The following is a 14,746-nucleotide window of genomic DNA, read 5'->3' as shown; positions in this document are numbered from 1 at the left end:
GCTTGACTTCAACCCGAAGGGCAGAACTTTCACCTGGTAATGAGAGGATCCCACCAGGAATCGTAGGTATTGTCTGTGATGCTGATTGATCGGGACGTGAAGTATGCATCTTGCAGATCCAGCGAACACACCCAATCCCCCTGCCTGAGATGAAGATATATTTGATGGAGAGCCAACATGCAAAACTTCTCCTTTTAGAATGATCGGTTGAGTGTCCGCAAGTCCAGAATTGCCTTTTGGCCCTTTTTCTTTACAAGTAGTATCTGGAGTAAACCCCTTTCCCTCTGAGATACTGGCACCCTCTCGATGGCGGACTCTGCGAAGGGTGGCAACTTCTCTCTGCAAGAGCTTTAATTGGTGACACGGTGGAACTGGAGGGATTGGGGGGGGGGGGGGGGGGGGGGGGGGGGGAACGGTGTGGAAAACGTAGAGTACCCATTCTGCAGCGTAGCTAACACCCACTGATCTTTTGTGATAGCTCATCACTCAGATGATTTGCGATACTTTTCTCCCCCCCCCCCCCCCCCCCCCCCCCACGTAGACAGAGTTCTCTTCTGCTGCCTCACAGGCGACCTACCGCTTTCAGAGGCCATAAAGTCTAATCCTCTCACTGTCATTGATGGTACTTCGACAACTTCATACAATGATGGCAGTTAGAAGAGTGAGACTCGAGGAGGCAGAGAATACACACAGGGTGTGTATCTGTTCTGGCATTCTTGCCACAGGAAGGGCAAGGATCGAATAAAGAAGCCATTTTTAATGAAAATAAACCTTTTCTGGAACACAAAAAAGGTATCACTCTCAGGCAGAAAGAAGTCGAGTGAAAGCACAAAAAGTCGAAAATCAGATATTTTTTGACAAAGTCAAAAAGGAAGTTCAAGTGCTACTTGCCCTCGTGTGTGTGCATATATATACAAACACAGATACAGTCTTTATGTGTGCAATTTATATTGTTTAGCCTTTTAGCCTCCAATTGGAGGTGCATTGGTATGAGAAAAAGTGATTATATGTAGATAGATATATATATATATATCTATCGACACAAACGCTGTACTCCGTCAACTCCTTTGACAAACAGCAGCCACGGACACCAATAAGCTTCAATACAATCCTTTATTCGTGCAAAGTAGCACGAATAAAGGATTGTATATAAGCTTATTGGTGTCCGTGGCTGCTGTTTGTCAAAGGAGTTGACGGAGTACAGCGTTTGTGTCGGTTTATGGAGGATAGCCACCTCGCTGCGGACCACCATCGCAAGTGAGTAGGGGGAAGGCTGTTTACGGCGTTCGCGCTGTGTTTTTGGTTTCGATTATTTCCGGGGTCCCCGCACGTAGGTGGGAATATTCAGTGCTTATGACTATTGATGAGGACCCCCTGGAAGAGTAATTCTTGTAAGTGTTGGTTTTTGAAAATACAAATATTCCTTAAAAATCGCCTGTGTAACAAAAACGATTTCTTTCAACTGTTTACGCGAGATGCACCAGAGCTGAATCCAGGATCAAGCCCGGAGTAAGAAAAACCTATGCAAAGTAATTGATATTGCGTTTACTTTAAAATTCCCATTGAGCTCAATGTTATAATTGTGTTTAAATTGTATTGCCTATTGCAACAACTAACTATTGCATTTAAAAGTGTATTGCTTATTGAAAGTATTTAACTAAAGCATCTCATTCTGAGAAAGTATTTGGATACCTACTTGTGGTTCTGAAATAAAAATATATATATTTTATATACAAAACAATTGGCCTAGAGTTCAGTTCTTGAGTGTGTGAGACCATTTGCTGACCGAGTGTACAACAAATGCTTTACATTGTCCTCGGATACTGCCTTACTGCTCGACCAAGCTACCACTTTAGAGAGTAAATGTTATATCTAACTTTAACCTCTGACAAACCTCTGCCAAACCTCTGGGGACTGTGGACTCTGTGCACCCTGTACTTTACCTTGGTACAGTATATACAGAGCCACTTTCTTACACGGAGCCTTCGAGATATGACGCTCCGGGTCCCGCATCGAGTCAGCCGATCAATGGGGAGATGGCGTAGAGCGCTGGTTCTTTTTCCCCTTCTTGTGCTTCAACTTACCTGAAGATTTCGAAGACTGAGTGATGAGGAATGGGGGCTATGCAAGCGGCCTCGAGACCTTCCTCTCGAACGAGACCGGGAGCGATGCAAAGCTGACCGCCGGGCCTCCAAGAGCTTTCAGGACTGCTCCCGTAATGACTATATTCATGGCATCACAGTCGGAGCAAGACTTTGGGTCATGGTCACACGCCACACACCAAAGGCGCATGAGGTGCCGGAGATCCCAGACATCAGCCTGTGACAGGCCCCGCAAGGCTTGAGCCCGGTCTGGCGGTGGGATATCCCTCACTCACCAGGAGACGAAGACTCAAAAAAGCAGTCAACAAAACGTCAAAAAGGTTTAGTCAGAAAGTGGCTAAAGGGGTAGCTTTCTCCGGATCTGCGCTAGGCTGGCGCGGAAAAAGAAAACTGACTTCAGCACGCAGGGGCGGCGTCCAAGTAGACACCGCAATGTCATCCCGCCGCTGGACGCGGAGTCTGACACCACCTAACAACGCACAGGGGTACTGCTAAGAAAAAATTCTCCAGATCCAGTCTGATGCCTGGGGGTAATTTTAAGGTAGGGAATCTAGAAGGTAAGGAATCTAGAAGGTAAGGAATCTAGAAGGTAAGGAATCTAGAAGGTAAGGAATCTAGAAGGTAAGGAATCTAGAAGGTAAGGAATCTAGAAGGTAAGGAATCTAGAAGGTAAGGAATCTAGAACTGTCTTTCAGATCCATTGTTACTAGCCCTCAACGCAGCTCATGAAGCAGAACTTGGCTGCTTGTCCTAGGTATACTTAGAGAGAAGTGTTGTAAGGGAGCACTTCGCCATTCAGTCAAGTGTAAGACAATTGTGGCCAAGTCTCTTCCGGCCCCCCCCCCCCCCCCAAATAACCTAGCGGTTGGCAAATTCTGCTTCGCAGACAGTTTGTCACTCCTCGTTAGGCAGCATTCCGGCCAAATTCAGCCAACCGCTGCGTGACGGAGTTTTTTCTCACACGTGGTTTGCTAACAGTAAGTTGGAGCAAGCTCTGGCATCCCCTAACATGATTTTTAGTTGCCAGGAGGGCACCTGGTTAGATTTCCCCAACACGGGCATTCGCAGTGAGAAAGCTGCCGCTCCAGTAGAAAATCTACACTAGCTTCAGGCAATCAAGTACACAAGCAGTACACTCTGGCGTACCGCATAGTGCCTATCAGCGCAGTGTGCCTAATTCTACCAGTTTGTCAAACTCCACGAAATCTTGGTGTTTTTATGCAACTCCACGGAATTCCACTGAGTGAAACTCTGCAAGTTCTGCCGACCCCAATAAAAAAAAAATTTAAAAAAACACTATTATCTTAACATTGAACTGCCCAGGAACCCTAAAAAAAGGCAAACCCCAGAACTCTGAAGTACAGACAACACAATGAGTCCTAACACTAAAGCAGCAGTCCATTTATCCATTCGTAAACCATAAAGTTCCAAACATGTAAATAGGAATTCTGCATACTGGCCTTCACATGACCGGAAGGCCTGGAGGTTTAGCCAAGGCTAACTAAGTTTCGCAGAGACATGCATAGGACTTTCATTCCAACACAGATCATTAAAGGAACTAATGCTGAATTTGTATTTAACAAAACGAATTCTGTAATGGTTAAAGAGTAATCTCAATTGACTTCACTCCATGCATCCCTTGCTAGCAATAGTGTGCTGAAGCAGCACTGGTCCCCCGATAGCATGAGCACAACTGCACACAGAGGAAACTCATGCACGACTGCCCACTAAACTAGGGAGAACATGGTTTGAGCAGTGATGCTCTAAAAAGGAGTAGAGACCAATGACGCAAACCAAATCAGTCCCTGCTGCTGTCCTGGTCCCAGAAGAAGGATGGGGTCACAATTCAGTGATTATGAAGTGCCTATTAAAATCCTCTGGATGAGAACATTGTTTTCCTACCCCTCTGCACACATCTGCATGTTTTGGCTCAACCTACTCCAACTTGTAAATAACTCAGTGCCAGTGTACAGCAACAGGGCTGAGAATGATACCATTGCTGCCAGATAAGTCGTTCTAAACAGTGTTCTTGATCCAGTACCCTCCACATCAATTCCCCAACACTACTTCTGTAGTACAACCATGTACCTTCACCATACCCTGATGGATACTGGGAAACTGTACCATCTATATCATCTTCAAATTGGGGCAGTCTGACTCATTAAGCTCTCCACAATATTATAAAGTACTCCTCTGACCTAAGCTCCTGTGCTGGTGCAATTATCCGCAGGACAATTATCCATTGTTCCCATGTTGGTGCCTTCTGCATATCATGCAAAGTAAAATCACTCAATTCTTTCCAAGCTAAAACACAGATCAAATGCATAGAACAGTATTTAAGTATTATACATGAATAAACATATAGACCTCAGTGCACTTTAATTGTTCTAGTTTGTACTCATGACTCAGCCATTATCAGCCTCCAAGAGTTAACGTACCTCATCCTGAAGAGACTCTTCAACTTGCTCATCATAGTCCTCATCTTGCCTCTTAACTATATTAAGAGAAAGGCTTCGTGTTAGAGTTACAGCATTTAGTGAACTAATTTGGAGCAAATTTTAAGATTCTTATGAGAAAGAATAAGGAATATGCTACTTACCAGTATGCATCTGTTCTTGGCATGTAGAGCTGCAGATCTATACACTGTGCATAGATCGCCATCTGGTGTTGGGCCCGGATGTTTGCAGTTTGTTTTTGTTCTTGGACAGTCTTTGGAAGTCACGAGTTCGGTGACTCCTCCTTCGGTCCGTACTGCGCATGGGCTTCGGCTCCATCCTCAGATTGTTTTTCGCCAGCAGGGAAAAGATGGAGCGTAGTGATAATAGTAAAGAAACCCATGTGTGTTGTATCTAAATAAGATAGACTGGAACGAATACAGGTAGCCGGGGAGGCGGGTGGGCGTGTATAGATCTGCAGCTCTACATGCAAAGAACAGATGCATACTGGTAAGTAGCATATTCCGTTCGAGGCATATGAGCTGCAGATTATACACTGTGCATAGATTATATAGCAGTACCCAACCCTAGCGGCGACCACTGGTATCCGTTGCAGTGGTTTGAAAGTGTCTTTAGTACAGCCTGGCCCACACTAGCTTGTTGTTTGGAGTGCACGTCTACACAGTAATGTTTTGTGAAGGCATGCGGTGTGGACCATGTGGCTGCTTTGCAGATGTCATCTAAGGGTATGTTCCCTAGAAAAGCCATAGAAGCCCCTATCTTTCTTGTAGAGTGGGCTTTAGGTGGAACAGATAATGTTCTTTTTGCTTTGTGATAGCAAATTTGTATACACTTTACAATCCACCTAGCTATCCCTGATTGAGATGGGGTTGCCTTTATGCGGTGGAGAGAAGGAGACAAACAACGGTTTAGTCTTTCTGAAAGGTTGTGTTCTTTGTATGTAGTACAGTAAAGCCCTTTTAACATCAAGTGTATGTAGAGCCCTTTCCGCAACAGATTGAGGTTGCGAGAAAAAAAACGTTAATTCCACCGATTGATTAAGATGGAAGGGGGAAATTACCTTGGGCAGAAATTTTGGATTTGATGCGAAGTATCACCTTGCTGTGATGTATCTGTAAAAAGGGTTCTTGTATAGTGAACGCTTGTATCTCGCTAACCCTTCTAAGGGAAGTGATCGCTACGAGGAAAGCTGTTTTCCAAGTGAGGAACTGTAGCTCACATTTATGCAGTGGTTCGAAAGGCGGACCCATTAACCTTGTAAGAACTACGTTTAGATTCCACACAGGTGAGGGTGGTGCCCTGGGCGGAATTACTCTTTTAAGGCCTTCCATGAAGGCTTTAATAGCAGGCACTCTGAAAAGTGATAAATGTTGTCTGTATTGCAGGTAAGCAGCAATTGCTGCTAGGTGTAGACGGATGGATGAGTACGCCAGGTTACACCTTTGAAGATGGAGAAGATAGCATATGATGTGCTGTATGGATACATCTAAAGGGTCGATTGTATTGTTACGGCAGTAAACAACAAATCTCTTCCACTTTGCGGCATAGCATGCTCGAGTGGTAGGACGTCTGGCTTCCTTGATAATGTTCATGCAATCAGGGGGAAGGTTAAGGTATCCAAATTCTAAGATTTCAGGAGCCAGATCGCAAGGTTGAGCTGAGCTGGGTCGGGGTGCCTGATTTCTCCATGGTTCTGGGTTAGGAGGCATGGGGACAGGTGCAGTTTTTGATGTGGCACCACCGAGAGTTGTAGTAGTGTGGTGTACCACGGCTGCCTGGCCCATGTTGGAGCTACCAGAATGAGTGTGAGGGAGTGCTGTTGTAGCGTCCTTACCACTAATGGAATTAGCGGGAGAGGTGGAAAGGTGTATGCAAATTTGCCTGACCAGTTTATCAATAAAGCATTGCCTTTGGACAATGGGTGTGGGTATCTGGCGGCGAAGCTTGGGCATTTTTTGTTTTCGTGGGTGGCGAAGAGGTCTATCTGAGGATGCCCCCACTTGTGAAAGAATGGGTGAAGAACTTGTGGATGCAGTTCCCATTCGTGCATTTGCTGAGTTTGTCTGCCATGGTGTTTTGTATACCTGGGACGTGTTGTGACAGGAGAAAGATTTTTTGTGGGATTGCACATCTCCATATGCTCTGAGCTAAGCGAGAGAGCTGGGGAGAGTGCGTCCCCCCTGTTTTTGAATATAATACATTCAAGTCATATTGTCTGTGGGAATGAGGACTGTCTTGGCTGAGATTTGTTTCTGAAACGATTTCAGGGCCAGAAAGATCGCCAATAACTCCAGATGGTGGATGTGGAGTAACTTCTGTTGTGGCGTCCATACACCTTGTACTGTGAGGTGTAATAGGTGCGCTCCCCAGCCGGAGAGCGATGCGTCTGTTGTTAGAATCACCTGAGGAACCGGTCCAGGAACGGTCGCCCTTTGGAAAGGTTTGTGGTGTTCCACCACTGCAGAGAGCGATGGGTGCGACCGTCCACCAACACCAGATCCGTCAGCTGTCCCTGGGCCTGGTTCCACTGGCGTGCTAGGCACTCTTGGAGTGAACGCATGTGGAGTCTTGCATGAGGCACTATGAAGATGCAAGATGCCATCATCCCTATTAGTTTCATGAACACTCGTGCTGGGAGAGAGTGCTGAAGGAGGAACCTTTGGCGCAAGGCTTGTATGCTTGCGATTCTGGCTGAGTTGGGATAGGCTATGGCTTTTGAGGTGTCTATAGTGGCACCGAGGTATTGCTTTGTGTGAGACTGTATCAAGTGGGACTTTTGGTGGTTCACCATGAAGCCTAGCTGGTGGAGTAGTTGGATGGTAGTGTTTGTATGCTGCACACACTGGTGGTAGGACGCGGCTTTTATGAGCCAGTCGTGCAGGTAGGGGAAGACGTGAATGTTTAGTCTCCGGAGGTGTGCCACCACTACTGCCAGGCATTTGGTAAACACCCGTGGTGCGGTTGTGACCCCGAAGGGGAGAACCTTGAACTGATAATGTTGGCTGTCCACCACAAATCTGAGGTACTTTCTGTGAGCAGGGTGTATTGGAATGTGATAGTATACGTCTTTCAAATCCAGTGTAGTGAGAAAGTCGTCAGAGGAGTGGGAGAACTTGTTGGAGTTACCATGTGAAAATGGTCTGAATGGATATATGCATTTAGGGGCCGGAGGTCTAGAATGGGCCGTAGGGTCTCGTCTTTCTTTGGTATCAGAAAGTACAGAGAGTAGACCCATAAATTTTGATGATTGACGTGGACCTGCTCTATAGCTTGTTTTTGCAGGAGGGAGAGTACCTCTTGTTTCAGAAGTGTGGTATGTTCTTGTGACATCGCACGGTGTCTGGGTGGACTATTGGGGGGGGTAGAAGTTAGTTCGAGACAGTACCCTGACCGAATAATTTGGGTCACCCATTTGTCTGATGTTATGGTCTCCCAGGTTTGAAGGAAGTCTTTTAGTCTGCCCCCAACCGGAGTGGAATGGTCTGGGGGGAGCGGGGGAAAGTCATTGTGTGGGCGGTGTGGCAGAACGGGCGGTGTTGGTTTTGCCCCTGCCTTTATTATTGTTTCCTCGATATCCACCTCTTTGATAGCCCTTTGTGAAGGTATTCTGAGGAGGGGACTTCTAGGACGTGGAGGCGTTATCGGAAGAGTAACCTCTGCCAGAGCCTCGAAAGGAGGAACGGCGAAAGGAGCGTCTAGGGGTGTGTGATTGTAGTGCTCTCATCGACTTCGCCGTATCTGTATCCTTCATTTTTTCCAGGGCTTCGTCTACTTTTGGGCCAAATAAGTGTTGTTGGTCAAAAGGGTGGTTCAATATAGATGCTTGGACCTCTGGTTTAAAGCCTGAGATCCTGAGCCAGGCGTGGCGGCGAAGCAGAACACTGGTGTTTATAGCCCTGGAAGCTGTGTCTGCTGCGTCAAGTGCACATTTAATAGAGGTGTTGGTAATAATCTTTCCCTCTTGTATCAGATCATGAGCCTTATTTTTATATTTGTCTGGGAGATGTTGCATGAGAGCCTCCAGCTCATCATAGTGCGCTCTATCGTACCTCGCCAGCAGCGCCTGCGTGTTGGCGATACGCCACATGTTGGCAGCTTGCGAGGCCGTGCGTTTGCCTTGGACTCCTTATCGGGTGGTGGAGCCTCACCAGATGACTGAGAGTTGGAGCGCTTCCTAGCTGTGGATACCACTAATGAGTCTAGGGGCGCAGGTCCTTTAATATAGGCAGGATCTGTGGGGGCTGCCTTGTATTTCTTTTCTATTCTGGGGTTTAAGACCCTAGCCCTGACTGGGTCTTTGAAAACCTCTGTCGCATGTTTGGTCACCGCTTTAAGCATAGGTAATATAGCGGTGGATTTATCTGCTATGTCAAACGTGTCAAGTAGGAAGTCTTCCTCAACTGGATCACTGTGTAACTCCACCACATGATAATGTGCCGCCCGTTGAAGGAGGAGGTGGAACCCCAGGGAGTCCTCTGGTGGAGATGGCCTGGATGGATAAAGATCATCCTGAGGCACATCTGGGACATCTGGATTGTGATAATCCTCCCATGTGTCTGGTGTTCCGGAGGAGTGGGGTCCTGCGGGGCATCTGGTGGATCATAGTATGAATCCCCTTGGTCATCAGGGTCTGGAGACGGGGTTGGAGAGCGATGAGGCGAAGGTGGGGGCGGAGATGGAGGGAGTGGAGGAGGTGGAGGTGGGGAGGGTACTCTGAATGGGGATGTGGCAGAGTCCTTCCGTTTTGGCGGTAGAGGAGGAGTTGGCTTGTCTAAATGTCTTTTCTTGGAAGACATAGTTAAATGTCCAGTCTTTGGATCCTTTGTTAAAGTCTTTTGAAGAGGATCTGGCGTGAAAAGCTCCTCCGGCACAGAGACCGATGTTTTCGGAACCAACGGCTTCGTTGGTTTATCCGCACCATGCTTTCTCGGGACCTAGGGTTTTTTGTTCGGCGCCGAGGCAGGCTTCGACACGGAAGCATCGGTGCCGAGGGATGTTTGGTCAGCACAGAGAGGCCAGGTTTCGACACCGATGGCTTCGGAACGGAGCTTGGTGTGGTTTTCTTCGGTGCCGAAGGGTGTTTTTCGGCGCCGCTAGGAGGCTGGCTCGAGCCCGAGCCGCCAGGAGACTTGTGATGCTTTTTTACCGGGCCCGAAGGTGGGGTGATGGAAGCGGTATGCTTGGTTTTCCCTAGGCCCGGAGGCGAAGGGGTAACCGGAGTCTCTTTCGGTATGGGCGTGGGAGTGAGAGGGGGTAGAGTACTCACGACCATCTGCGCCGGTGTGATCTTCTCCACGTCGGAGTAGTCGGCCTCGGAAGCGCTGAAGACATCGTCCTCCTGTTCGGTGTGCTGCTGTCCCGAAGCTCCGGTGTCTTCTCCGAAGATATCAGGTGGAGCAGAGGTCGATGAGTGCGCCATGGTGCGTCGAGCTAGTCGATCCCGAATAGTCTTTTTCGATGGAAAAGACTTGCAGGCGGGGCAGTCTCGGGCCTCGTGTTCGGGAGAGAGGCAGAGGTTGCACACCTGATGGAGATCGGTGTGGGGAAATTTAGACCCACATTTTGGGCACTTCTTGAAGGGAGTCCTTTCCATCGGCCGAGTCAGAGGTTGGCCCGAAGGCCGCTGCCTGGAATCGAGGAAGTGCCGAAGAGAGAGATGAAGAAGCCGATTTCGTCTGAAGAATCTCGATGGACGAGGATTTTCCGTCAAAGGTCGAACTGGAAAGGTTCGAAGCCGGAGCACGAAGTATCACATCCGAGCCCGATGGCGGAAAAAAACCAATGAGGATGGAGCCGAAGCCCATGCGCAGTACGGACCGAAGGAGGAGTCACCGAACTCGTGACTTCCAAAGACTGTCCAAGAACAAAAACAAACTGCAAACATCCGGGCTCAACACCCGATGGCAATCTATGCACAGTGTATAATCTGCAGCTCATATGCCTTGAACACATTTTAGTAAAGATACAGACCATTTGTTTGGGTCTTTAATTTGAATTCCAACAGTGAAACAAGATGTAAATGGCATACACAAAAAAGTCAATTTAAAAAAAATTCAACTGAAAAATGTTTGACTTTCCCCACAGAGCATGCACGAAAATCAGTTTAAGATGATCCCGCCCAAAAATTTAGGAAAAAAAACCCGCAATCCAACCTCCTTTACCCTAATGACATCTATGGAGATGCCATGAATCCATGGTGTTTAAAGTTAATAGTTCAACCAGTCACCAATATCATGTGAAAACAGTCCAAGGAGTACAATAAATAGCTAAGGAACCAACCAGGTTCTATGTTTAACAGGGCAAATGTAGTGGGCCAGTATGAATTATAAAGATCCAGAAGTACATATACTCTATAACCCTTCCAATGTGACTTAATGGTCAACATCTGGATTCTACAGTGACACCCAATGGAGTCAACAAATAAGCGGTCACTAGACATTTAATGTTATGCTTCAACAGTTGCAATCTCTGGAACAGTATGGGCACATGTAACCCACATCAGTAGCTCCCTGTGTAGGAAGTAGTCATCTCGCAGCTTTAGTGTTCGAGAGGAACCACTTCTGTAGGAGGGTATAATCCCACTACAGCATCCTACAAGTTCACTATTATGGTATTGGAAACCTTTATGTTGGCATGCACTACAGATCCAGTTCAAAACCTAGGCAGATTTTATAGCGGAGGAATTCTAACAGCACATTACTACACATAGTCTGTGGACAAGCAAACTAGAATTGGGCTGATGTTGGGCACTGTAGTTGCTAAAGCACTAGGGAAGTACCACACAAATACTTCTTAAAGTATTTTAAAATGTTACAGGACACTGCAGGACACTCGGACAACAGTTATAATAATGAACAAATGGCATAGACCTTTTAAATAGACCTTACTTCTCAAATCTTGAATACATTTTGCTTTGTGGTTTTTCACATGTGATAAACTGTACTGTTTTGACATGTGTTAAAGCAGACTAATCAAGACAATGTATGAACAAAAATTTTAAACAAATCAGCTCAGCCATCTACCAGTCGTAACAAATTTACCAACTTTATTTTCACTTAACATTTCAACTAAGAACCTTTTAATAAGTTAAGGTTTTGCGCTCAAACAGAAACAAGTTATTTCCTTACTTGACAAGTAGTGAAATAATTTGAAAATGGTCTCAAAAGGAAAAGCTTAGGTCATGTACTTATGTGCTGAGAAAGTCTCAATACTGAGGTTGGCCTACAGTTTGATGGAGGTTTAAACAAATTAAATGTAATGCACTGAAGATTCTCAACCAGACAACTGGAAACAATGCACAGCACTTTAATGTTGTGAACTCCCAAGGCAGACTCCATTTTGAAAACTTTAAGTTAGCCTGTCTGCCTTTGGTTCACATTCAGTATGTCATTATCTTTTGTAGAACCTGTGAAAGTGCCATTTCATCTAAACAGGGTCTTATTCTAACATCAAGTGACAAAAGTCTGCCACAAACTACACAATATTTACGTTTCAAAGTTTCACAGTAGACATAAAGGATGAACATGCAGGCAGAGTTCACATATTTTCATCTTCTGGTTTAGACCAGTTGCATCTCTAATTTTGGATCGTTCCCAAAAGATTTTGCAATGTATACTAAAAGTCTATAAACTAGATGCACAAGTTACTTACCTTCGGTAACAATATATCTGTAAGAAACAGTTATAGAAATACCCCCAGGCGTCAGACGGGATCCGGAAAGTTTTTCTTCAGCAGTACCTCTGCACGTCGGAAGATGGCGTCGGTCGGCTCCACGTCCGTCGCGACAGCTACTTCGACGCCGCACTCGCACGTCAGTTCTGTACATGACTTTCCGCACCAAAAACGCAGAATCATGCAAGACAGACCATTGGTGCACAAAACTAGGGCCCTGAAAGGATGTCCTTAACCCTAGAAATCAGTTTGCAGAACAGGGAGGATGGGTGGGTCGGTAAGGAATCCATAACTAACTAATGTTTTACAGATATATCGTTACTGAAGGTAAGTAACTTGTGCATCTGAAAGAAACACGTTAGTTATAGATTGCTTACCTTAGAATAGATGCCCCAGCAACACCAACCCCGGCGGTGAGTCTGACAACCAAGATCACACCAGAAAGTCCTGGAGAACAGAACGACCAAAGAAGCAATCTCTCCAGACTTGCTGTCCAGGCAGTAGCGTTTGGTTGAACGTGTTCAGCGATGCCCACGTAGCCGCCTGACAGATGTCATTCAGAGGCACTCCTCTTCCCAAGGCAGTAGTGGCTGCCGTCGCCCTGGTGGAGTGAGCTCGCAGCCCAACAGGAGGCTCCTTTTTAGCCAGAGTAAAAAGCCTTAATACACAACACGACCCATCGAGAAATGGTGCGTTTGAGTACGGCCCGACCCTTCTTTGCACCCATGTAGCCAACAAAAAGTTGATCCACCCGGAAAGGTTTTGTGCAATCCAGATAGGAGAGCGCACGCTTTGGGGCCAGACGGTGGTGCCTCTCTTCCTCCTTTGAATGATTCGGAGGCGGAAAGAAGGTGGGCAAAGTAATGGTCTGCCCGATGTGGAAGGCAGGGACCACCTTCGGAAGAAAGGATGGACGGGTCCTGAGAACCAACTTGTGCGAATGAACAGACAAGAAAGGAGATTTGGAAGAAAGAGCCTGGAGCTCACTCACTCATCTAGCGGAAGTGATGGATACCTGGAAAGCTGTTTTAAGTGTTAAGGGGCGTAAAGGACAATTTTGAAGCAGCTCAAAGGGAGCGCACATTAAATAAGAGTACAAGATTCAAATCCTACTGAGGAATAACAAATAGAATTGGAGGAAAAAAACATGCGTTAAGCCTTTCAAGAAACGGTCAACTACCGGGGACTTTAAGAGAAGGCAAATCTGGCAGACGAAGGAAAGCAGAGATGGCAGAAAGGTAGCCCTTGATAATGCCCAGAGATGAGCCCTGCTGGGATAAAGAGAGAAGGAACAAGAGCAATGTTCCCTCTAATTTTTTTCCTCTGTGTGCGGCAGTGTAGGGTTTCGGTGCGCTGCAGCCATGACTGTGCGCCAGGAACCAGACTGCGAGTGTGGGTGCAGCGCCAAATATCACTCCAACCTTTTGCTTATAAAGCAAAAAGACGGTGCATTTCCACACATACAGCACCACGTTAATGGTCTTAAGGCAGGCTTTCAATTTGGATACACACGCCATGACATGAATTGGTTACACAGGCAAGTACACTTTGGGTTTAGAAAAAGACAAGACTCCAATGGTGGTACCATCATAAGATTTTACTGTTGTAGGTGTAATGTTATTTGTTGTATTATATATCTGGACGCAGAGACAAAGATGCAGCAAAATACCAGCCAGGCAGCACACTAAGCAGAACTTCCTTAACTTAGGTGTTACCCAAGAAATGCAGAAAGTCCAAAAGCATGATGTGTAAAGCGTGATGGTGCTCAAACTGGTATAGGCCGCCCGCTCTGTCAGAGGGCACAGGAACAAAATTATTGGCCACGCCGGCAAATTATTTCCAAGCAGCCCGGGACGGCCGACTCAAGTCCACTGGGCGAGGGAGAGTACACTGCTGCATCATGCAGTCAGGACACTGCAGGGTGAGAGGGCCATTCGTCACCAGTGGAGAGTCACACAGCCGAGGGGAAGAACTATAGAACGAACACAGTAAGTGTAACCACCAGCCACTCACAGTATACCAGTCACAATGAAATTAATTTAATTTTAGGAAAGCGCTCGATCTTCTTTCTTTGGAGGTTCCCGGCTGCCTACTGAGGAACGTCAAAGCCATAAGCCATACACAGGGCAGGGTAGTACGCACGACTTGCTATGGCTGCTGTAAACTTTAGAACAAGAATTGGTGAATTACCTGCTGTGTATTCTAGCACCAAATCTTAATGTTTAGCCGAATAGATCTGCCTTTGACAGAATTAGGCACAGGATCAAGACTGATTTGTATATGGCTGGGTCTGAATTGAGGTGGCGAAGTGAGTTAAAGAATGATGAGGATTTAACCCAGATCTGTGACGGGGGGGGGGGGGTCTGAAAAGTTTCAGCGCTCCAATCATCTCCTTGTGTTTGCTGTGATCCACAGTAAGAACTGAGCTACAACTATGAGCTAAGTGGTGGGCAATTAAACATTGTTTTTCTTATTGTGGTGCTAGCTGCAGGCACAGAGAGAGTGTGGGTTTGGGGT

The 14,746-nt window shown here is 46.4% G+C and overlaps 1 protein-coding gene across 1 annotated transcript in view; it reads right to left on the bottom strand.

Annotated features, from left to right (window-relative positions):
* IPO5 (importin 5) overlaps window positions 1-14,746 on the bottom strand; it is a 614,356-nt gene that overhangs the window by 232,613 nt on the left and 366,997 nt on the right. The window contains exon 21 of the mRNA XM_085622105.1: window positions 4,541-4,596. Within this exon, the coding sequence (XP_085478231.1) occupies window positions 4,541-4,596 (56 nt within the window). The remainder of the gene's footprint in view (window positions 1-4,540; window positions 4,597-14,746) is intronic.

This window comes from Triturus cristatus, chromosome 8 (assembly GCF_964204655.1).
Source record: "Triturus cristatus chromosome 8, aTriCri1.1, whole genome shotgun sequence".
Classification (NCBI taxonomy): Eukaryota; Metazoa; Chordata; class Amphibia; order Caudata; family Salamandridae; genus Triturus; species Triturus cristatus.
Note: the sequence above shows the minus strand (reverse complement) of the source record. Positions and strands in the feature narration are given on the sequence as shown.